Raw genomic sequence first — 25,503 nt, forward strand, 5'->3', positions numbered from 1 at the left:
AAGTTCATTCTTTCTTAAACTACATAAAGTAGGGATGGGAAATATCCGTTCTGTAAACTTGAGGATGACATGCTTTTAATTATCGTTATTTAAGCCAGAGGGAAGTGAGATAATTCAGAAACCTTGGATGCCATTGATAGGATAGAAGGATTTTGATCTACCTTCAGATGGGTAAACACCATGTGGTGTGTGTAAGTGACAGGAACCCTCGGCCTGTACTAAGTGTCACAAGTTGCCAGGAGTGATGGAGACCTGTGGGCATCACAGCTCTGAGTGTCATACCTCAGGTTATGTGTATGATTATATGTATGATACTGGCTTTTAAGAAAGGAAAAAAAAAAAGACATTACAGAATGTGTAATCTGAGCTAATTTAGCCCTGTGGGAACTGTTTTTCTTTTTCCAGCTAAAACGAGGATTATGATTTCATTCTGAGAACTTCATAAATCTGGGATGGTAAAGGGGTTCTGCCTCTGGTTTGACTGTAAGAATGCCAGGGTCATTCTGTCCTTTGACGGGAGCCAGTTTCCCAGGCTGTGTTCCGATGCAGAGAGATTTGGTAACAGCACAGCTGCGGAAGAATAGCATCAACAACCTTGCCTTACAGACGGACACTGGTTTCAGTTTCTGGTCCCTAGCTGCCACTGTATCTGGGAGGCAGTGTCCAGGGCCCACAGAGGTCATCCTGCACCCCTGCTCAACTGCCTTGAAACCTCTCTTCCTGCCTCCTTTCTCATTTCCTTCACCCTCGCTGAGTACTGGGCTGTACCACGTACACATACACCTCTCCACCCATGTATCCCATGGACACCACACGTGCATTCCTCTGGCCCCATGCAGACTTCTAGAGTGAATATTCTTCCCCTTTTTCTGGCCTCTTGGGTAAACCAAGGTCTGGATACAATGACACCAGGTCTATGAAGTCTTTCCAGCTCCCCATCTTCCTACTAGACAAGTCTTCATAGCATTTTGTACGATACAACCTTGAATAAAGTGGTCAGAAGCCACTTTATATATCCTCACTTCAGAGGATAGTGATCTACTCAAAGGCATAGAACTCATTGTTTTGTTTCAATGTTGTATCCAGGACACTTAGCTTGGCCCAAAGTCATCACAATAGTAAAATAATAATAGCTATGATGTCATCCTAAATTACCCCGGGCCAGTCGTATGCAGAGAGATTTGGTAACAGCACAGCTGTTGAGTCACTTGCTAATAGATTAGCTCAAGTAGGTGCTCATTTAAACCTTGTGAACGAAAAAAAAGGGTATCTTTACTGAATCTCAAACCTAGCCTCCTCCAGATCCAGACAAAATTCCCTTGTGCATGGATATCACCTTTATCTGTACTGTGCCTGCCTCCTGCCAGGCACTGCCATTCAATTCTGGCAAGTGGTATCTTTTCCTGGCGACAGAGTGCTAAACAGTGATTTATTGCTTGAATACACATTGCTTTCATGGAAGTGATTTGTTTAAAACAACAGTAAAGCGCTAAATAAATTATTCATGACATGCTAATTCTTCACTTTTATGTGCTGGAGTAAGCGTCAAAATAAGCAGCCTGTGGGGCATTTTATTTTTGCCACATTAATCTTGGACAGTTTAAAGGAAAGAAAAAATAGGAGGAAATCTAAAGAAGAGGTTCCATTTTCAAGGAAATAGATCTCTTTTTTCCTACCACCTCGTATAGCAGCCAGCAAGAAAGTTCTGGCTGAGGTGTTTCCCTTCCCCCATGGCTCTGAGTCACTTGCTGAACCCGCTGAAGGGGCCCAGTGACCCCTGCATTCCTGTTCAATATCGGGAACAGTGTAGCTTCTTTTCTCTGCAGAGAACCCTTGGCAATGGCCCAACCCCATCACAAAGCCAGGAATCTGGTTCTCTCCTGGGAGATCTGCATTTCCTAGAGCGCCCTGGGTGTTGGATTTCCCAGTTTCACTCGTGTCTTGGTTTAGGATTAAAGGGTTAAAAGGTAAGAAAATCAGCAGAGACATACTTATCCATTTTTGCAACTAATTTCCCACGGGGAACAGAGGTGTCTTTTGTTTCCAGCCTTTCTTATCCTGCTTTACTGAAGCCTCATTTCCTGCACTGGTGTGAGGGACCCTTGAGCGACTTTGGCTTGATGAAGCCCTTCGTTAGCAGAGGAGCAGATGGGTGATGGTCTTGTTATAGGTTTTGGGGAAGCCTCTCTCCTCTTTTTTTTTTTTTTTTTTTTTTAATTAGGGATGAGTGCATTTTTTTTTACATTTTTTTTTTATTGAATTGTAGTCATTTTACAATGTTGTGTCATCTCTGCTCTTTTCTGAGCGTGAGCTCTCCTTGTTTTATCCCTGCTGGTGGGCAAGGATAGATGTAGCTCTCTGGCCTGTGGGATAAAGAGGTCTCGGGGTGTGAGACACAAAGATGACCCCTCCACTTAGGATGGTGGAACAGCTAACTCAGCCCATCCCTCAAGTCCCCAGCTCCAGATCAGAAGCCAAAAAGATCTAGGCTTAAATATGTGTGACCCAAACCCTAGCCCATCCCATCCTCTATGTGAGAATAACAAAAATCATCTCCCTGGGATGGTAGAGCGAGTTACATGATGTACCATGTGTGTAAAGCACCGGCTTGTTGTAAGAGCTTGGAAGGGTCCCATTTACATCTAGCTGGGGCTGCTCCTTTCTCTTTATTCCCAGAGTACTTAGGTTTCCAAAGCATTCAGTTCTGACCTGGCAGCTCTGCGAGTCAAGTCTCTCCCCAGCAGTAATGTGTACTAAGGGCAGGTATCTGTTTTCTCTTTTTGCATTCTCAATGGCACTTAGAGGAACAAATACACATTGTGGTCAGTGCCTAGGAAAACAATTGGCTGGATGATAGATAGATGGTAGATAACATAACAAAGACAGGCAGGCGGTAGAACTTAGCCTCAGGCTAACTGAAAGCAAGAAGTAAGATCTTCCAAACCCTTTAAAGCTCTCCTCTTTCCCTCTCTAACAGGGCCATGCGGTATGGTGGTTAAGCACCTGAGCTCTGGTCTCCGTTTATTTGGGTTTAAATCCCAACTTTCCTATTTATGTGCTAACTGATGTTAGGCAAATTTCTTAAACTCTCTAATCTACTATCTGAAAATAGACCATGAAAAGAAAAACAAACAAAAAGTACTGGCTTCATAAGATAGTGCAAGAAGTGTATAGATTATGTTATTCAAAATGCTTAGCAGAATGACAAAAATTGTTTCAAGTGCTCAATAAACTGATGATGATTATTCAGTTAGAAAAGGGAATTCTAATTTTATCAATAGGAAAGGGAAAATAATCAAACAAATTGACTAAGGTCACATAAGAAATTAAAATTGACTGTGTAGCCACAATCCAGCCCTCTCCTCTTCTACCTGTAGGCCTGCACCCTGCCACCCACACAGACTGTCTGGCTTTGTCCGCATTGTACAGAGAAGCAGCCTGGAAGGGCTCACAGGAGACTGTTGAAAGACCTGGTGTGCAGACTTGGGTTGCAGGTCTGCACCCTGATGTGCTTGCGCCTACCCAGGGCTGTCTTTGCTTAGATAGAAGCTCACAAAATGGGAAGTGGGTGTCTCCAGTGACCTCGCCAAGCTTCAGGGATCTCACAGATCTGTGCGTCAAAGCTAACACTTCTCAATGAAAGGACAGAAAAATCAATAAACCTTTAGGCTGGATCACAGACATGTTTTACAACTACTCAGCCCTCCCCAAAGAGACCCACAGCGTTGAATTATCAGTAGCAAGTAATCCTTTAAGCAGCCCCGACTCCTAAGAGGAAATCCAAAGTGTTCAGATTGTCATTCTTAAAACTGGAATTTCATGAAATGGCAGTGCTGTTGGGTTGCAGTTACTCAGGATTTTTGACCCCACTCTGTTCTAGAGGCTTGCTGTAGTAATTGCTCATGTAACTGGAATATGCTGTTTATGCCTGGAAAATTCAATCACCAATATAACTACAGCCAGTCAGACCATCAACAGATACTGAAGTTCTTTAGGTCAACAGGAGAATGTTGTGTCTCAGTCCACGTGTGAGAGGGAAAGGGGCATTGGTATGATGTTGATTTGAATGTGAGTGTAGGAACCATTTCATACTTGGCTTTGTAGATCATATTATGAAATTTAAACTTTAAGATCAATGGGAGGCCAGAGAAATGTTTTAAGAGTGGGGAAAGATGAGGAGATTGCTATTTTTTAAAAAAAGATTATAATGGTAGCATCACAGAAGGTGGCTTGTGAGAAGCAAGGTGAGATGCTGGCAGAGCTGTCAGAGGCATTGCACTAGACCAAACCAGGTTGATGTGAGGTTAGATGGGAGAGGTTTATAGTACTTAATGACTCACTAGGTCTGGGGAGACTTGAGAGGGATGGGATCAAGGAAGTCTCAGAGCTTGAGAGCTTGAGCAATGACAATAGCATATATTAAGCCTGGTGACATTGAAGATAGAGTGGACTGAGATATTTGGTATGGAATGGTGTTATAGTGGGAAGAGATCTTAGAAGCATGTACTGTAACCATGGAGGAAACTGAAGCCCAGAGATGTCCATTGGCTTCCTCAATGTCCCAGTGTGTTAGCGGCAGGGCTCAGATGTAAGTCCCTATCTCCTGATTCTTAGCCCAGGACTGCTGAAATGGATAGCTCCATTGAGAAGATTTAATAAGCATCTAATGTGGAATCCCACGTAAAGGTGGATTTACGGTGAAATTAATGAAGCTTCAGATTCAGAGCCTTCATAGGCACGGGTGCCTGTGAATGCTGGGTTTCGAGGAGTTGTAGATTGTTTTAGATGGAGAGTGGAAGCTAGATTGCAATCAGAAAACATTTCTATTTCCTCATTTCTGCCAAACTGCTTAAAGATATCTCAAAAGAAAAGCATGCAAATCTTTAAGGCACTGGTAATTTGTTGTGATCTAATTTGTCATTATATTAAATATTCACTGTGAAATCTCATTAACAATTTCGCATTATTTTTCTGATAGTGAGGTCCCCAAATTGTGTGATTTTCATCTTCCCCAAACCTCTGCCTAGGCCTCCCAGTTGCAGTCCACAGCCCAGAACTCCCAGCTCTCCCATCTGAGAACAGTCCTTGGTACCTAGGAACCCCGGCTTCATGCCCCAAATCAGCATATGGTTTGCTAAGATTATTCTTTACTCTCAGAAGCTCCTTATTAAAATATTGAGTCTCCTAAAAGTATAACCTACACCATTTGTCAAAAGCGGTGATTGGAGTTAGGTGATCTTTCCAGTCCCTCCCTCCCAATTTTGTCTTAAGTTTCTCTTCAATGAGTGGCAAAATGCAATTTTTTTTCTTTTATAACCATCCACCAGCCATCTAGATGCCATTGTAGAGGATTTAGAATTAGAATCACGTAGAAGCGTTTGTTCTGTGACTAAATGACAAGGAATATATAAAAGTCACTTAACTTCTATAGGATTTTTCCTCCAACAGAAATCTTTATTATTTATTAATGTATTTACTTGGGATTTCAAGGTGTTCTTTGAATTTCACTTTCAAGCCAGCTTTTTTAAGCTTTGAATTTCCTTCTAGGCAAATTGTGCCTCACCACACTTCAGCACTCAGAAGACAGAAGACCTGCTGATAGAGATGCCAGTTGTTACCGTTTAGTTATTTCTCTTCCTTCTTGGGCCCACCTTAAGACTTTCCCCTAGTAAAGGAAAATGTTTGAACTTCCCTCATTTGAACTATTTCTAGTATTTTAGTGTGTTACTCTTATTGCTTTTGTTCATTGCACTGGATGGTAAATGAGAAGAGAAAATAAAAACAAAAAAAATTGGAAAATTATGTTCTTTTCATTCTTTATTCTGGTGTCTTCTTGAGGTTCATTGTCTGACACTTGGACCATAATATGCATATCTGTATTTATTAGCTTCCTGGGTGGTGTGTTCACCTTGAAAACTAATCTTTTCAAAAATCGGTTTAACCTCTTCAGACCCATGAATAACAGCGTAAAACCCAAGATGGAGAAGTGGAAACGGAAAGTCTTACTTCATTTCTTTCTGTCGAAGCTAAAGATAAGGACACATATGAACAGAAGGGTCCCCACATCATTAACAGGCTGTTTGCTGCTTAATGGTGTGTTCACCTTGTGCGTGGATTCTCACATAGCCAGAGTCTGAATGTTTAGGTAATGTCTATAATTCAGACAGACAGTGGTTTGAGATCTTGGAGAGCTATCTTTCTCAGATCAGTGCCTCAGAGAAGGTAAAGGGGAATTTCTCCATTCACATCATCTGTCTCTCCTGCCTACCAAGCTCAGGTTTGTACCCCTTTTACTTAAGCATATGGAAGGTTTGCTTTCTTTGTTTTCCAGATTTCCAGAGAAAAGATAATGCAAGAAATATGTTCTTATTGTTTTGCAACTCTGAATTATTCTCTGCATTATTTGTGTTTCTGTAACTAAGTAACAGGTGGCCTGATTTGAATAGGGACTAACTCAAAGGGGGATGGTTTGGATATAATCCCCATTCCCTCCTAAGCATGAGGAGAGGGATGAGGAGAATGTGATATATGGTTTGTTTCTTTAACTGTGAAACAGTGGACTTGCAGGGGACGGTCCCCATGGGTTCCTTGCATTGTAGCGCCCCAAACCACCCCGGAGCTGCTGGCTCCTCTCCCCTACACTCTAGCCTCAGTTGCTTTCATGTCTTCAGGCTTCGCCTTTGGGTCTCTGGTTCTTTTTAATGTTTCTGTTTTACTATCCCTCTGTAGAGAGGGTTGGTCTTGAATATGCATTTTCCTCATATTTTGTGCAATCGTTTAATCTTGGAACTCTTCTGGGATCACATTGGTGCTGATATCTGGCTCTTGCCTAGAAAAAACGTATTTAATGTAGCATCTCCCTACTTCTCCTGGTATAATGCAGAAGATTAAAACAGAGTATAACTTAGGGCAGAGTAATTTAAATAAAGGAAGAACCCTATGAAATGGTCACCATTATCCACTGGATATGAATCCGTGTTTGGGAAGTTATCCTCTTTTTTTATTATTCAAAAAAGAGAAGAAAAGAAAAAACAAATAGGAATAAAGTGTCATCAGTCAGTCTGTTCGGTTTGGCATTGTAAGGTTAATAGATTTAGGAGAGAGTACTTTTTGTATGGGTGGGAGGTTGATAGCATCCCTCATTTTGGGGAAGAGAAGAGCAAGTTGAAGACCAAAGGTTCTATTTTCAAGATTTGCATCCAAAAGCAACTTAGGTGTGGTGGATTTGACAAGCTTGAATTTGTTTGCTAAATATATGACCTGGCTCTAGGATTAGAGTTTAATAGCTTTTTATTAAAAGCATTTCTTTACTTGTTACTAACAAGAAAGAACTTGACTTTCAGCAGACAGAGGGGAAGAGATAGGAGTTGCCTCCAATGAGAGCTACAGTTTTTCTCACATGCAAGCTCTTGGGACATTGGCCCACAGCTCCTGTGCCAGCCGTGACCTTATATATTTGCTACAAATGACGTCTACTGGGAAACGACTCAGAGGGTGGACATAGCAAATTTCACTAAAAAATGTTGCACTTTCCATAAGGGCTCTTCCATATGCTACAGTTTTCCCTGTGCCTAGTGTTGGTTAGGTTATCTGCATGCCCCATTTCTGCCTGCATCCCTGTTGACTGTCTTGTCTTTTGAGTTCCCCATGGTGAGGGGTCCAGTGGCTGTTTAACACACACCATTTCACTGTCATGCAGAGGATATGATAGGAATAAACATTACATTCAATTATGTGTGGGCTTCTACAAAGCATGCAGGTCATTTGGGGATTAAGGACTTTCCAGAGGCAAAAACCTGCTAATTGCTTTCTGGCTGGCCCCACATCCCAAATTCATCCCACTCTTTCTACTGATTTTTCATTTCAAATTGTGCTTGTATGTGCTGGGATTACCTCCCTCTGATGACTTCAGGTGCATGTGTATAGTTGTGAGTGTGTGTGCATCACACCGACCTTTCAACTTCCCTCTGGAGCTTCTTAATCTAGTTTAGCAATTATTGACTTCTCTTCCCTTTGATAACTCAGACAGGAGCACAATTATATGTTCACATAAATCTTCTGAAAATGTGGATGTTATAAAACAGCCTGTTGAAATTTGCAGTTAGATGTGTGTACTTTCATTATCAGGAACCCCAGATTTGAGGACAGCCAGGTTCTGTAGTGAGTTAAGGGGAGGCTCAGCTCCTAAAAAAGGGTTCACCAGGGTTCAAAAATTAAAAATAGAAAAACATTAAAAATGACGACTAAAAATGCTGTCGACCTGAAGTCAGAAAAAAGTTAAAACTCAAGTTTGTCTATTATAAGGAGTAAAATACTCCAGTAATGTCCGGAAGAAGGCAGAGCGAGAGAGGAGTTTGTGATCGGTACCGAACTGTGTCTGACAGATAACAAGACTTCAGTACTTTGAATTGGACATAAAGTAGGAATCCTTCGGGGGTGCTGCCTGGGCTCTGGAACAGTTCTACTCATGTTAATCGGTAGACCGTGGGGAGAGTTAAGCACAGTGAGTGAGAGTCTGTACCTAAGGTGAGGTAAACTTGTCCCCCATTTACTAGCTGAGTAATTGAAGTTACATAGCTTCTATGTGCCTCAATTTCCTCATCAGAAAAAAAAATCAGATAATTACTTGGAATGCCCTTAATCATAAAATCTGTCAGACACAGAGAGTAAGCATCCAAGAAATGCTAGGTGTTATTGATAATAGCAGCTACTTTACATATGCATAGTAGCTTAACATTTGCTGAGTTTTCCCATTCCTATTGTGTTTGCTTCACACAACTCTTTGAAATAGAAAAGAAAGATAACATCGTCTCCTTATTTTTCTGAAATTTATTTTTTTTTAAATAAGAAAATTCAGTTCTGTATTTAAGTGACTTATTCAAGGTCAAGCAGAGGCAGATATTACTGGTTGTAGTAATCCATCCTCAGTTGGTCTTTGTTGGCAGAGCCCACCTCTTACCATGGAAAATGCCAAGTGAGAATACTGGCTCCTCATTTTCTCAGTTTTTATAGCATCCACTGTGTGGGCATATGGCTGAATTCTGGTCATTGAGACTATAGGGATTTTGTTGGGAGGGCTTTTGGAAAAGAGTTTCCTTTCTAATTGAAAAAGCAAAACAAAAGCAGATCTACCCTAGAGGCTCTTTATTTTCTTTGCTGGGAGTAGCTGTGTCTGCATGTGCTGCAAAGAAGTGTTAGAGCCACCTTGCAGACACAAGGGCAAGTAGCACTCAGTACAGGTCCTGTCAGGGAGAAAATACGTGTCTTGCTTGGGTCCTTGATGACGTTGGGTTAACCTAGTCCTGGGACGGCATAGACTCAGGACCTCCTGTTATCTGAGATAATACGCCCATTATTGTCTGAGTCATTTAGTATTCTGTTTTTTAAGCTAAAGACATTCTGAAGGATATAGTTGCTAGACCAAGAATCAAAATCTGATCTTCTGCTGATTCTAAAGACTTTGTCCTTTTCAGCAAAGCACATCCTAATATTAAGACCCTTCATAGTAGAGCCAAATTTATCTCTATTTTGATATTTGTGTGTCTCTGCCCATATCTAAGCTTTAGCTAAACCTGAGGACTTGCTTTCTTTTTATTGCTCAGTGAGCTTTCACATCTCTGGACCCCAATCCTCATGCTCCCTTCCCTTAGAATGTCATCTCTATAGCCTCTCAACTCCGTCGGCATCATACACATCCTTTGGGATTTATGTTGAATGCCTCCTTTTGTAAGAACCTGTTCCTCATTATACTTTTCTTTCCTGCTGTCAAAAACATATGAACACTTTTCTCCTGCTGCATACCCTTTTCTTCCTGATTTGTAGCCATCTTTGTACAATTCTGCCTCTCCACCAGACTGTGAGCCTCTAGGAGCTGGTACTGAATCTTATGCTCCCTTTGTGTCCTCATGGCATGTATTTTTTTTTATCCTGCTTCTTAAGAATGCATAATAAATGTTTATTGAATTAAATGTGAAGAATTTTAGAGCTGAAAGTTCTTTCTTTTGAACAAAGCTCTCATTTTCTGGGAATTATAGGAAGTTCCTATTCTTGGATTCATGACCCCCCTAGGATTCAGGAGATCAGTGAAATCACTGACATTATATTCATTGTTTATGCTCATAGCTTTTATTAGATAAGATTCTTAAAGAATTAATGGCTCCTCCAAAGAATGAGAACCTCTGTTTAAGTTGGAAAGTTGACTACATGCTTTCTGAGCCAAAGACACAATCTGGAGCATGCATATGTGTAGGGAAACCACTGTTGTGAGTTTGCTTCTTTTCCCTAAAACTAGAGGGCAGAGAAAAAACCAAAACCAAAACCAAAACAACTGTCTGGCTGTTGAACACCCTTCTTACACTTTATTTAAGCCTGCAATCCCCATGGAAGATTGTTCTGTATCTCTTCAGGACCCTTAGAACGTTCTGTCACTATATTTACTCCCATCCACAACTTAAAAACATCCAACCTAATGTCTTGGGCAAGCTGGTGCAGTGGGCAGTAGAGGTGGCCATTGGAGACTAGGTGATGAGGAAACAGTGGAGCCTGCAGAAGCTGGGGATGGTTGGGGAAGGATGGAGGTAGCCAGCTTCAGCCCCTGAACCAACTTGATGACATCTTCAAAGTGGTTCTGCTATTGCTCATCCAAGCCCACTTCAGGAGAGTGGTATTATGAATGTCAGCCTGACTGAGTTCTGCAGAGCCTCCCCACACATTGCAAGGACAGAAATACCTGCCCAGGCTCCCCCGAATCACTAATGACTGAAAACATGACAAAAGAAAATGTCTTGTTTTAGAGACTAGGACCCCTGTCACCTCCTTCATTATTCAGGATTTAGAACTATAGACCCTCAGGAATGAAAAGACTTTGGGATCTTGTAGCCAAAGTGCTCACTGTCAAGAAGTCCAAGGCTACACTTTTGTTTCCCCTGCGATTAGATTCCACTTCCACAGTTAGACACAGAGCAAGAAGAAGGAAAAAAAAAAGAATGAAAATCATTAATAATTGAAAAATGAGGAGACACGTCCTACTTTTCTAGGCGTTCCCAGAGATGAAGGTGAGATGAGGTTAAAGGCAATGGCCAGGCCAGGTGTCCTGGTGGACCTCCAGTCTCCCTCAGTGTCCATTAGTTCTCCCTGAGCTACCCTGAAGTCTTAGTTAAGGACGAATATAGTAAGCTTGCTAGGCAGACTCTGCCTTCAGGAAAGATTCTCATTAGCCTGCTGCTTCCAAGCAGGTTGCTACTCTTAAGCAAAAGAATTAGGAGAAGCCACTCCTGGGGGAATATGCACATTGCTTCTTAGAGGATGAAGGAATGGAACTACATTGACCCCCCCAGCCCACCTTCCATCCACCTTCCGTGCTTTAAGTTAGCAAAGGGTCAAAATACTACGCACTTTCCTTAGGAAAATAATGGAGAATTCCTACACTACAACTTGGGGAGTGTGAAGTAATTGTTGATTTACTGCAGTCGCACCATCAATTTATAGACCCTTGGAGACAAATGAACTTATTTACAAAACAAAAACAGACTCACAGACATAGAAAACAAACTTACAGTTACCAGGGAGGAAAGTGGGCCGGAGGGATAAATGAGAAGTTTGGGATTAACAGATACAAACTACTACCTATAAAATAGATGAAAAAACAGGTCCTATGGTATAGCACAGGGAACTATATTCAATATCTTATAATAGCCCATAATGAAAAATAATATGAAAAAAATATATGTGTATGGCTGAATCATTATGCCGTACACCAGAAATTAACACAACATTGTAAATCAAGTATACTTCAATTAAGAAAAAAACAATTTACAGACATTTTACAAAGTATACTGTGTAGAATTGGGTTACTATGAAGGTGTTTTAGGGGTTCCTTAAATTTTTGGAGTTTCATTTCTGAACTACATTTTTATGTTAATTAAAAACAGATGCTCTTACAGTCTAAGGTGTTATGTGTCTAAATACTTGGCATGAAGGAGACATCTGATGTATTAACTTCGCCTGCTACCCTTTTAATTTATTCTAATCCATACCTAAATGTAAGGCTTGCCATGCAGTTTTGATACAACAGGAGATTTTTTTACTGTTTTTTGCTATTTTATACTAGAATGCTCCTATTAGTCATCCACATACAGTCTCCCCTCCGTATCCATAGGTTCTGCATCCCTGAATTAAACTAACCACTATTCAAAATAGTCTGAAAAAAAAAAACCCAAGATGTTCCAAAAACAAAATCTTGAACTTGTTAGGTGGTAATGACTATGTACATAGTATTTACATTGCATTAGGTATTACAAGTAATCTAGAGATGATTTAAAGTATATAGGAGGATGTGCATAGGTTTTTTGCAAATACTAGGGCATTTTATATAAGGGACTGAAGCATCCACAGATTTGGGTATCTGAGGGGGTCCTGGAACCAATCCTCTGTGGATACTGAGGGCAGCTGTACTAGTGTCTCTGTCTCTGTGATTAATTCTATCGTATAATTTTTAAGTACACAAGGAGATATTTTAATACACGTATACATTGTGTCATGCTCGCTAAAGTCAAGATCTCTCTCTGTCTTTTTTTTTTTTTTTTTTTTTTTTGGTGAGAAAGCTTAAGATCTACTCTCAGCAACTTTCAAGTATATAATATTGTGTCAACTGTAGTCATCATGCTGTGCTTAGATCCTCAGAACTAAAAACTGAAAGTTTGTACCCTTTGACTTACATCTCTTCATTTCCCCCTTCTCCCAGCCCCCAACAACCACCATTCTATTCTGTTTCTGTGAAGTCATTTTTTGTTTGTATGTCTGCATATAAATGATACAGTATTTTATTTTTCTTTATCTGGTTTATTTTACCAGAAAAAAATGCCCTCCATTTCCATCTATGCTGGCACAAATGGCAAGATTTCCTTCTTTTTATGGTTGAATAATATTCTGTTGTGTGGAGTACTACATTTTCTTTGTGTAATGGTTTCTCTGTGTGATGGTTTTAACCCTTATGTACAGAGGGGTGGGTGAGAGGCTGCAGTTGGTGGAATTATTCAGTAGGAGCTTTGGGAGACTCTTGGGAAAGGGGTAATTGTTGAGCTCAGATAGTGAAAATTTGACTCAGTGCTGAGGATGAAGCTGCAAACAAAACTTCTCTTCATTGAAGACCCTCATTCATCTCCGCACAGAGACTGCCATGGTTTCTGGTGCCTTCTCACCCTCCAGGGAATGAATGATTTGAAAACAGTAGCTGGGTGGATGGGCCTCAGCATCCTCTTTATACATGTAGATAAAGTGAAGTTCCCCCTCCCTCCCACCTCCACCGGCCCCCTGACCCCCACCAGAAGCTGTGTAAGCAGTGGATATGACAGGAAGGAGCCCCAGCAAAAGAACAGGACAGATGACATGTGGTGAGAGCAGCTTCTAGACTGGTTGGGGCATTTTCAGACACGTCACAGTGGAAAGTCCCAGAAGTAACTGGGCACTGAGGTCCTGACATGTGTAGGTTGAGTTTGTCAAACCATCAATGTTTAGATTATGGTGATTTAAAGAAAGTATTCTAAGATTTAAAGAGGAACCTTAAAAAGCTATTACTATGTGGTCACCACTGTTTTCAATTAGAAATATTTTGAGATATATATTTCTATATAATGAGAACAAGATATAAGGGGAAAATGAGATGCTCATGGACATTCCATCTCATGTGACTGTATTTATCAAAACAGCCTTGTTCTCATTGATTGGACTTACACTTAAATGCTATGCACTAAGATTCAGAATTAAATCTATACATGAGAATTGTTTACCAGATGAATAAAAATAAATGCCCATTTATATTATTTAAACACATATAATATTTCACTTGATTAATAAGTTTCAGTGATTTTTTTTTTTTTTTTTAGATTTGAAAAATACACAGAAAGGTAGCCAGTAGGACCAGAATAGTCAGACAGTTGCGTTTATCTCTCTCTCCCATATAACTGTGGTGGTTTTGGCTGTGGTCCTTTAACAGGGGTAATTCTGTGAAATAGTATTACTAATTCACCAGAATAGAAAAACAAGCAAACAAACAGCACATCAGACCTAACATAATGACACATCACTGTCCAGGAGTAAGGTGGTAAATAATGTCCGTGGACAGGACAGGAAAGAAAGAAGGGGAAAAGAGATTTCAAATAATCGATTGAAAACATAACTAAAGGTTAGCAGTTCTCCCTTCTTCCTTGCTCTCGTTCTGAAAACAGAAAGATTAGATTGATTCAAGCAGGTGTGCTTTGAAATGTCATAAAGGACGCCTCTCCTGGTGCAGCATTGACAAACTGCCTGAGTGTATCACTGGCATTCTCGTTGTGCTAGCCCAGCAAGAAGAGTCTGGGAGTGGATTTTTACTTCCCTGCCCGCCTGCCTGCGAATCGCTTAAACAGTTGCGGCGTGCATGTGTGAGGGGCTTCACTCCTTCACCTGCTGGGTTAAAATGTTCCTCCTCTGGGGCTCTGATGAGTTCCCTCATCAGATGGACAGGAGATGCACTTTGTGACCAGCTGAACGTCATTATTTAGTTGACTGCCGTCTTGTATCAAGAGAGCAATGACCTCGAAATGCTTGATGCCCACACCCCGATTTTCTTGGTGGGGGATTTATAGGCCTGTCCGGCAAAATCATCCTGTGGTGAAGCAACGACATCACTCTGTGTCTTCAAACAAACAGCCACCCCACTGCCGCTAATCAGCGTTCCTGGGATGGCGGTGATTGAAATTTAGCACTTAGAGTGACTTAATTGGCACACAGATCTGTTAAGCATATGCCCCCACCACAGGCACGCCATCTGACGCGCCCAAGGGGTGCCCAGTGCCTCCCACATGCTCATGTTTGGCTAAGGAAGTAAAGAAGTAAGTTTTGAACAGATCCTTGAAGGGGGTCTGTGCAGTGGTTAAAGAGGGATGGCCTTAGAGCACAGGTCCTCAGATTTCTACCTGTCTTGGGAACCTGCCAAGTTAAGGTTCTTCAGTCCCTTGAACTTAGAACAGACCTAAGGTCTTGGAGTTCCAGTTTGCTTGCTGGGAAAGAAGCAGTCAGAGTCTGCTTATTGATGCTCGTGCGTTTAGTAAAGCAAGCCCTGTGCTAGCAGAGTGGAATTTGGAGGGATTCAGCATTCTGGGTAGTTTGCTGCCTTGGAATTCAAGGTTAGAATGTTCTGTGCTCACTGTGGCTAGAACTGATCCCTTGGCCTTCAGAGAAAATCTGGGAAACTGATGTCAACATTCTTCTGCTGAGTTGGAAACAGCAGGACTGGGCCAACTGTTCTATGTTATTAGTATCAGGAGAGAAATAATGAACTTCAACAGAAAACGAAGCAGATCTACTAGGCTTTTTTCCTTATGGAAGGAGAGCAAGTAAGGACTGAGAACATCTGTGGTTAGGACCACGCTGCTCTGCTGAATCTTCCCGAGTCTCCTGTGCTTTTTAGGTAACCAGGGGGAACCAGGTCATGGCTGTAGGTGCCAAATCTGCAGCTTTCTCCAGCTGCCACATGGGCATGAGTTTCAGTGGATCACAGACTGCCCAGCCTCATCTGTATTTATGTTCTTTGCTGGCATCAGGCAAAATACTGGGCTCCTTATAAATACTTCGTAAGTGTTGAGTTCTGAAAGCATTAACTAAATAGTCTGGCTATCTCTGATTGAAGTTGAAAAAAGCAACAAGTTAAAATCAGAGGAGGATTTGCTGTGGTGCTAACGAAGCTTCAGTTTCAGTGTCCCTAATTGCACTGGCCCCTTCCCAGGATGTGTTCTTTGAAGATTTTAATTCATTATGTTATATTTTGTTTGTTATGAAGGGCTCCCCAAATTCTGTAAACTTCAGGACCCCATAAAACATAGATTTGTTCCTGTTAAAATGTTGTTTCTTGGTCTTTGTGGCTTCTGTCCAATGGCTTTCCCAGAAATTGGGGGATCAGAAGAAATAGATAAAGCCAAACCTACAGAGGAAAGAAAGGAAAGGAAGTAACATTTAAGAATCTCATGCTAATTGAACGGTAATCTGCATTTATTACCTAAGTTAACCCCTTTCTGAGAGATAGCATGTTGAGGTTCAGAAATGCAAGGTAACCTGCCAAGTCTGGTGTAGCCTATAGGGCTGGGACCTTCATCACTGACCTTCCTCTTTCTCAACCAAATGCTCAGTGACTATCTCCTTGTAGGGTGCATATCTGACCACTCTGCTAGTCTTCCCTGAAAGTGTTAAACCCACCAGAATTAGAAATGCCTGGATGGGCAGGTAACACTTGCTGCTTGGTAACAGGAAGAAGGTTAGGGAGGGGACCCGGCTTGAGCCATTTAAGGGAAGACACAGTCAAACCCTTCCCCAGTCAGTGTAAGCGATGCTGCAACAATTCATTCAATTATGTTAAGCACCCATTAAAGGAATTCTAAGCCCTCCCATGGGCCATTTCAGTTCTCTGAGATTGTAATTGTCTGAGACTAACCTTGGTGTCTTCTTTTGCCTGCAGGTGATTCTCATTTTGACGAAGCTCTACGACTATAACCTGGGGAGCATCACGGAGAGCTCGCTCTGGAGGTACGGAAACCGAGATAATAATTCCTGCGTAATTTAAACAGGACGCCCTCGCCTGCTCCCCCCCACCCCCTTTTCCTGCTGGGAAGGTTTCTGGTTACAGGTACCCTTTCTTCCTCCGTTTGCCCTCTGTCTCCCTTAGCCCTGGGTTGGCGTTTATATACAGGAAGCCTGGATCCTTACTGGTTTTTTTATTTTTAATTTTTTTTTTTTGAAATATAGTCAGTTTAACAATGTTGTCTCAATTTATAGTGTACAGCATAAATGTTTATAGACCCCTTCTTTGGTCACGTCAGATCTTTTTGCTAAACCGTTCACTAGGTTGTCTTCATGCATTTCGGTTCCCACAGTTCTCACTGATCTGTGAGCTTATTGGGGCAGAAACAAAAGAATGGGGATCTTTGCAGAGGGATCATCACCACCTCTAGGTCTGCAGAACCCAGACAGGCCACCAGGGCAACACTCTTTCCTGACTTCCCTCCCGTGGGCCTGCGGACAAAGCTGTGCACACACGTGTATACATGCCTTTATCTCTGGGACTCATGCTATACTGCCTCACACATTCAGAGTGTGCAGTTAATACAAATCCTTTAGGAACAGAGTAACTCACTGGAGACCAGCCCAGAAGAAGGTCCTCAGAAACCCAGACAGCTATTTTCTCCTCCTTTTTTCTTGGAGACTATATGTTCTCTTATTTCCTTTTGTTTGTAAAGATTTGCTTCATTTATCTCCCTTCTGACTGGCTCTTCTCCACTAGCCTGTGCCATGTGCACACACCTGAACCAGTCCCTGAAGTCCAGGAGGGCACCTCCTCTGATTGGTCAGGCCTGGATCATGTGATGATTCCTGAGCCTTGGAGAGGATGGAGACAGATCTCAGAGATAATTAATATTCACACACACAGGTACACACTCAGAAGGGACTAAGTGAGAGTGGTTATTTATACTAATAACAGAAAGGCAAGAGTGGTCTTTGGGCAGACCAAAGCTACTGGGTGTAGACCATGTAAGATCAGTGGGGGATTCCATTACCTCTCCTGAAAATGACTGGGAGAGACTGGCCACTGGCTCTCAGGCTCAGTGCTGAGGTCTAGGGAGAATGACTCTAGTCACCTGTTTGTGTCAGGTGTCCCCCCCTCCCCCCCCAGCACCCAGTGTAGTCAACCATGCCTGGGGAGGGAAGGTTGATTTACATAGTAACAGTTTGGTTACAAGGTCTGCCTCTATGGGGAATGCAGTTGTCAGACAAGAGGAGGATCACGGATTGAATAGACACCTGAAAGGAATCTACCGTACCCCACAAGAAGACCGTTCATTAAATTTCATTTTTACCTGACGTCTGTTTTCCAGTAAGCTTGACACTATGTGCAAGAAGCCCCAAATAAATTGTCCTGTGTATTAGAAGAACCCTGGTAGACCAAAGAAAAGGCTTGATTCTGTTCTTTTATTTGTTGTCAGGCATTTCAGTGATTGAACTCCTTCCTCAACTAGAGGAGATCGGTTATGTAGAATTTCTGTCCCAAGGAAATTATGTAACTGAATTAAAGTGTGGGGAGTTTGGTAGGAGCCTCAAAAAGTATAGTTATTTGTTGCATGAAGGGCCTGACACCTGCTGTATTGTTTAAATTCAGTACCTTTTTGTCAGCATCTTTGTGACTGAGTAAGTTTATGCTTTGGTGGATTTCTCTAACGTATGTATATGTATGAAAGTAAAAGTCAGCTTTTATTCTGCAGTGCATCTGCCATAGAAAGTGTCCTTGGCATATTAGAAAATGAAAAGATACGCAGTTCTGTCTCAATGGGACAGAGGCACTGCAGCCATGACTCTCAACCTGAGGAGTCGTGAGAAGGGCTTGTTGGAGGAATGTGAGGAACCACTTTTTCTGAACTGTTGAAGCTCATGTTTAGCAGGCTTCTTTCTCTCTGATGGGGCATTAGGGCTGATACCCCAGTCTAGGAAGAATGTTTGTTTCTGATTTAAAGGGAGGGGTTAGTAAAAAATAAAAGTGACATCATGTGCCAGTCTTATCAGAACCCCCTTCTGAGGGAGCAGCCTCCATGGGCTTAGGCTTGGGAAAGTGTAGCAAGAATGACCTGCTGACTTTTCACTCTTAGAATCAATTCACTTAGAATCAATTTCAATCTCAGAATCAGTTTCACTGTATATATGTGTATAAATACATGTACACACAAACACACATATATACATACACACATATATACTCACACACACCCATATAAACATGCATATATATGTATCATATACACACATACACGTATAATATACCCACACATATTTTGCTTTTCTAATATGCCCACAATAGTCATTTGCCACATATGGCATGTATGACTGTGGGTGTTCTATACTATTGCAAATGCTCATTTTAATACTTTGATAGAAGACCACATACTTTAATGAAAATACAATTTAGAAAAGAGGGAAGGAGAAAGCAAAATATTTAGAATTCTTCGCAAGTGCTTTTCAGGGCTGCATTTTTGAGTGACTTACTGGTGCCCGTATTTGGTGTTTAGGGAACCTTTAGCGGGTATTGACATAGAGGAAGAGAGAGACAGTCCTGGATGGGTCAAGGATGGGACCAGGAGGAGCGGTCCTCATGGTTCCGTGTCATCGGGTTCAGCCCTGCTTGAAGGAGACGAGGCTGCTAAGTGTTGACTCACTTTCTCCTGCACCAGTTTGTATTTTCTTCTCAGAAAACCTGCCTGTGACAACAATCAGAGGCTCACTAGGGGCACAGGCCAGTTTTTATAGATTCTCATGCGCCCCGCAGCTCTGAGTGCAGGACTTAGCACAGAGGTAGTTCTCAGTAAGTACCTGCTCTTGGACAGACCCGTGGATACTGCGGTGTTATCCCTACTGCATGGTCATTAGCATAGAATTCTCTTTGTCACTCATTTATTCAACACCGAGCTGTTTATTAACTCCTTTACGCCTTAGCTTGTTCTTGTCTAGGGAAGGGAAGGTGGGTGAGAACATAGATCCACCGCATATAGGCTCTGCCTTCCAGGGATTCATTGTTTAGAGGGACAGAGATCTGTGGACAGTTAAAACAAGAGAGGACTGGACAGGCATGCAACCTGCCTTATGTGATATACTGAATAAGGTACTTATGCAGCACCCAGAACTGCCAGATCCCAGAGGATGTGAAGCCTAATGTCAATAGACAAACCGGCGTACAACGGTGAAGTGTTGTAATAAAGACACGAGGATAGCGTTGCTTCTTTACTTTGCTCATGTATATACTGTCTCTTCTTAGCTAAACTTTTCGTCCTTAAACTGAACACTATGCTGGTTTCATGGAAACAGCAAGGATGCTGTTTATAATGAAAATCATGACAACAATAATAAAAGCTAATTTTGATTGAGCACTCACTGTGTGTCAGGCACAATGCTAAGTGCTTGACACACCTTATGCATCCTTCCAATTCATTCTTACAAGGTGCCAAGGTCACACAGTTTGTAAATAATAGGCCACACATTTCCAGGTGTGTTAGTGAATAAACTTCAGTCGTTTCACTGCTGATTGATCTTCTAGAGTCCCATCTGCTTCTGGTGGCTCTTGCCATACATAAGCAAATAACATTTTAATCATATATATATAATATATATGATTATTATATATGTATATTAAAAATACGGTTTTCAAAGCACTGTGACATTTTGAGCAGTATTTGCCCTATTCCAGAAAAGTCCTGGGCAACAGGGAAATGGCCTCTTGTCCAACAAATAGATCCATGCACTTTTCCATTGAGCCTGTATTCTTCACAACTTTTACCCGCTGAATAGTCCAAAGTGGCAGTCGCCTTTGGGGCGCCAGAGTAGGAGAGAGGCCAAGAGGCAACTGACCTTGCAGTGGTGTTCGAGCCTTAAACCTCGCTGCATCGACAGACCCTGGCTGACAGAGTGAGAAACCGCTCTACCAAATTAATGAGCTTTTGCTCCCCGTTGGTCTTGTCATTGATTACACCTTAATCCTGGAGCAAGTTGTTGATTTTGTTTTGTTTTGTGTTGTCCGTTCACCCAGGGAGTCACACGGGAGGAAAGGGGGATGATCTGACACAGAACAATTAACTACACCTCAGAATCTTCTCTGCCTTACAGTGGATTAAGCTTTGAGATTTGGTCGAGCTGGTGTTTTTACCATCTGGCAGCGAGATAAGCAGAAAGGTTGAGACGAATAAAATGTCAAAATCTAGATACAGTATCTCTGAGAAGAAATATATTAATCTTTTTCCCCTCTGTGCCAGGGTAATCAGCACTCTGCTGAGAGGCTTAGCGGGTGGAAAGCCCCAGGCAATTCTGGGAGGGCTAAAGGCTGTTCTCTTAAAGGGACACACAGCCTGCCATGTGTCTGTCGTTGAGCTTGCTGGCCATGTGAATTTTCAGATTCACGTGAAGCACGAGCTTTGGAACAGATCTCCAAAGTTTTGCCCTTCTCAGGTAGCAATGCCTGCTGTGAGGGGACAAAGGAACGCCGTGGTTAAAGTGGAGAGAATGCGCTAGGCTGTCTAGGCGGCTCTGTACTGGGGCCAGATCTGTGTCCTTACCACCGGAGTCGCCTTGTCTCTTCGTCGGCGTTCCACGTAGCCATTATCAAGAGCAGCTCCCCAGTCTTTGTGGAGACGATGGCAGTGGCGCACCTTGAGGCTGCGTCTGTATGGGGTTGGCTACAGCTTGGACTGTCTGCAGAGCTCCAGGGTTTCAGGCCGACAGACGCTGACCTGAAGATGGTGACTCTCGCCAACCCTGTGCGGCATTCCCATTAGCTAGACATCTCTCCCTTCCCACTTTTCAGGGGCGAAGCAGAGGGCGGCTTGGATAAGATTGTTAGTCACAGTTTTGAAAGATGTTTTGCCATCCAATCCAGCTTTCAGTTAGCTACAAATACAAAGACAGAGAACTGGGATAGCCACCCTAAAAAAAAGAAGGGGAAGGGGAAGGAGGAGGAGGAGGAGGAGATGGAGGAGGAGGAGGAGATGGAGAAGGAGGAGGAGGAGGAGATGGAGAAGTAGAAGGACAAGGAGAAGGAAGCTAGAGGGTGCTAATCTCCCTGCAAGAGGACTCTTCGTGTTACGCATATCCAGTGATGATGTTTATCCCTGTGATTGCATGTGTTTAGTGCCTCCCCATTGGCCCCCGGGAGAGAGCCAAGCTCCCCAACAGGCAGGATCAGGGGTGCTTTGAGTTCTGGAATCCTTTGAGTTTTATAATTCCCACCCCCATATTTGTGTCATACAAAGCTGCTGTGGGTCCTGTACTTATAAATTCATTATATTAAATCTTACTATTCAAAAAATTTTTCTAAAAAAGAAGATATGCTCACTATAATGTGCCAAACAATGCACAGGCAAAAAAGAAAAAATGTTAGTAGTCTTTTACTTCCCACACAGATCCAGGTTCCCTGAAGTCAGTGATGCTAAGAGTATTGGGGGATACTGTCCATATTGTTAGGATCCAACTCAAAAATACTAACAGATATATATGTATGTCAGGACCACTTTTTTGTTTGTTTAAAGAAATAGGAGTAAATATTCATAGGACTCTGACGACCTGTTATTGTCACTAAGAATGAGTCTTGGGTATCTGTCCAGATGAATACATTTTACAAAAATGGGTCAGGTTTATAAGCACCAAATAATGTGGATGTTGTATACTAAATTTAACAACTGCATGTTTAATTAACTTGCATAGTACTTCTTGTGTGCCAGGAAGTGTTCTCAGTGCTTTTTATTGTCATGACAGCCCTGTAAAAGAGGTACTATTAGTATCCTAGGTTTACAGATGAGAGAAGTAAGGCTTAGGAAAATGAAGTGATGTGTCCAGTGGTCATGCAGTCGGTGGGTGTCACAGCTGGTTCCTGGGTGTGTTCTCTTAACACCAAGCTACACTGCCTCTCCCCGAGCTTTTTATTGGGTCGTGATCTATTTCACAATATTTGCTGTTACATATAGTGCTTCAGTAAACGCGTCTGTAAATGTGTTCTTACATTTTGGTAATTTTCTCTCTGGCAAGTACTGTGGAGTCCTAAAGGTGATGTTGCTGTATCAAAACCAAATGCGTTTATAATGTCAGTAGATACCTGAGATTACTTTCTGAGATGGTTGGGTTAATTCACCTACCCACAAGCAGTAGCAGACTGTATGTTTCCCTATGATTTCTCCCACACTGGGTATTTTCAATACTTAAACTTTTGCTAGTCTGTTGAGTGAAAATGGTGTCTTGATCGCAGTGTTTTAAGGGCTATTTCCCCAACTCCTAGTGATACTGAGCATCTTTTTATGTTTATTGGTCTGTGGCACTGTTGACCCCCTGTCTCCTTGCCCCCTCCAATCAAAGGTGATTGTTCCTTCCTCAGTAACCCTGTAGCGTCTTATGTATCTTTGTCTTATAATGGTTATCAGATGTATATCTATTGGGTTCTGTTTAACAAATATCTAATAGCCCTCTATTCTAGTACTAGGCACTGTGCTAGGTAGACACTGGGAATAAAGATATGAGGAAGAAATTGTTCGTTCCCTGCAAAAACTCAAAACCTCATGAAGGGCAGACACTCAGTGGGTGATTGTAGAAGTGTGGCAACTGCAGTGTAAAAGTTATGCACAAGATATCATCCACGTTTGTCTGTTTCCACACTAGCCTGGAAACTCAAAGACTGCGACCGTGTCTTAGTTATTGCTGTTTGCAGGCACCTAAAATAGAACATAGTGCATAGTAAGTATCATTAATTTTTTTTAATTTTTGCTTCAAAACAGTATATTAAGTAATGATTTAGGGTTTCTGAAAGTCAAGTCTGTCTCTTACGCTTAACTAATCCTACATTTTTAACTCATGCCTCCCATATAGGAAAGTGTTTTGGATAATGTGCTACATGATCTTGTGAAATACCATTGCACTGCACTCAAGGAGTAAGAACACAGCCATGGCCAAGTGTGAAAAGACCTGGATTCAAGTGGGGCAATCCACTTATGTCCACAGAGCACCATGCATGCGTGTTAGCCCTCTTGTTTTTGTCAGAATCTTCCGGTACACCACCAAGAAGGCTGTTTCCACAAGGGTCTGGCTGAGCCGTCTCAGAGACAGCAGACCTTCCTGAGTCTCTGAGGGTCTGGCCTCAGAAAGCATCTTTACTCTCCTCCCTTGCTGCAGTGATTGGCTGTGCTGGGTTCTCCGCTTCTCGTTTTAGCAAGTAGCAGGTGAGATACACACAAAAGCAGTCACTGCCCTGATGTCTAGTAACTTTGTCAATATGACCCCAGGAAACAATAAAGACAAGTTTACTAGAGAAAAAACAAAACAAAACAAAACATGGAGCAACTGGTATCCCAGTATCCAACCTGGTTATAGATTCAGGAAGTGGTTAGAGTGTCAGTTCTGGTTTTGCTACTTTGCCATTGAACCCCACGTGGTAGGACTCGTACATCCCTGGGGTCCCTTGAGATTTAGATCACCGCCATCCAATTGGAGCCCAGTGCATCCATATCGTCGTAATCTCCCAAAGGCTTTTCTCCTCACTGGATGCTTTGGTCTGTCCTTTGAAGTCAAAACTTGAGCTTATTATTAATAAGTAATTAAACCATGGAGATTAAATGCTGTCTGGGTATAGAGCTCTGTCCTGGGCACAAAGAAGGTCAAAAGATACCCAGGACAAGATTTAATTCTTGCCTTCTCCCAACATACAGTCTCATTCAGTCAACATGACTAGCTCCTCCTCATATTTTAAGTCTCAGCCTGAATATCACCTTATTTTTGAAAAGCCATTTATATCCACCTTATTAAAAAGAGGTCTCTTGTGTCTTTCTACTATAGCTCTTTGTTTATTTCATTCACTGCACGTGTCATGATCCACGATTCTGTTTATTACTTGTTTATTGGCTGATGCCACCACTAGACTGTAAGCTCCCTGAGGGCAGAGATACTGTGTATCTCACTTTCTGTTGTATCTCAGATGCCCAGGAAAGTGCCTGGCACATAGGCATTCAAGTGAGATTTGTCAAATTAATTGAATGTGTAAATAAATATGTGCCTGGAATCATGGTAAATGGTGTGTATCCAGATACAAATAAGATCTGATTGTTGCCCTTAAGGAATTCACAGTCTGATGGGAGAGAGAGACAAATAAAGAAGAGATTATATTAGTATGTTAAGTATCATAATAGAGGTACTGTAACATGCCCTGGGTCAGGGAAGGGAAAGCTTCCTGGAGGAAAGGACACCTGATCTGAATCCTGAAGAACAAGTAGGAGTCACACTAGTAAAGGAGGCTAATTGTGTATTGACTCAGTACACACTGTGTTCCAGGCTCCTCTCTGTGCTGAGAGCAGGGTGTACTGAGGAAACTATGTAAGATTGCAACACAATCTGTGTAAGGACAGGGAACTTGGAGATGACTTTGGAAAGATAGAATGGGGCAGTTCATATTCTTCTGTGCTTAATTATTCTGACATCGTAGATGAAGCAATGCACCACTGAAAGGCTTAGGGCAAGGGAAAAACTTGATGAAATGTGAATTTTAGAAAAAACTTATCTTGGTGTTGTGTTGAGAATTGACTTGGAAAAAAACAGAGCTGGTGACCGTGAGAACAGTAGTCAATGAGATAAGAAGGGATGAGAAGGCGCTGACTTTTCTTAGGGCATGAAGGAATGGAGAATGGGATATGGGGTGTGGTGGTGGTGATCTTATAAAGGGAGAATGAACAGGACCAGGTGGATGAGCGAGAAGGTGAAAGAGATATTTCTGCAATAACTTTCCTGCTTTTGTCTTGGATGTCCAGTGAATTGCAAGGTTATTTACTGCATACGCCTGCTCTGCCGACATCTACTGGGCACTTACCCCTAGTGACTGAGAAAAGGATATGGAGACAACTCTTTCAAAGAAGAAGCCATGAAGGGACATAAAGGAAGAAATATGATTTTGCGTAAAGGAGGTCATAG

General features: G+C 42.0%; 1 protein-coding gene across 6 annotated transcripts in view; it reads left to right on the top strand.

Annotated features, from left to right (window-relative positions):
• SORCS1 (sortilin related VPS10 domain containing receptor 1) overlaps positions 1–25,503 on the top strand; it is a 474,344-nt gene that overhangs the window by 163,528 nt on the left and 285,313 nt on the right. For all 6 annotated transcript variants that reach the window (XM_032490975.1, XM_032490974.1, XM_032490973.1 and 3 more), the window contains exon 2: positions 16,490–16,557. Coding sequence is in view for 5 of the 6 variants with exons in the window: in XM_032490974.1 (XP_032346865.1) it covers positions 16,490–16,557 (68 nt within the window). In the remaining variant the exon portion in view is untranslated. The remainder of the gene's footprint in view (positions 1–16,489; positions 16,558–25,503) is intronic.

Source organism: Camelus ferus, chromosome 11, assembly GCF_009834535.1.
Source record: "Camelus ferus isolate YT-003-E chromosome 11, BCGSAC_Cfer_1.0, whole genome shotgun sequence".
Lineage (NCBI taxonomy): Eukaryota > Metazoa > Chordata > Mammalia > Artiodactyla > Camelidae > Camelus > Camelus ferus.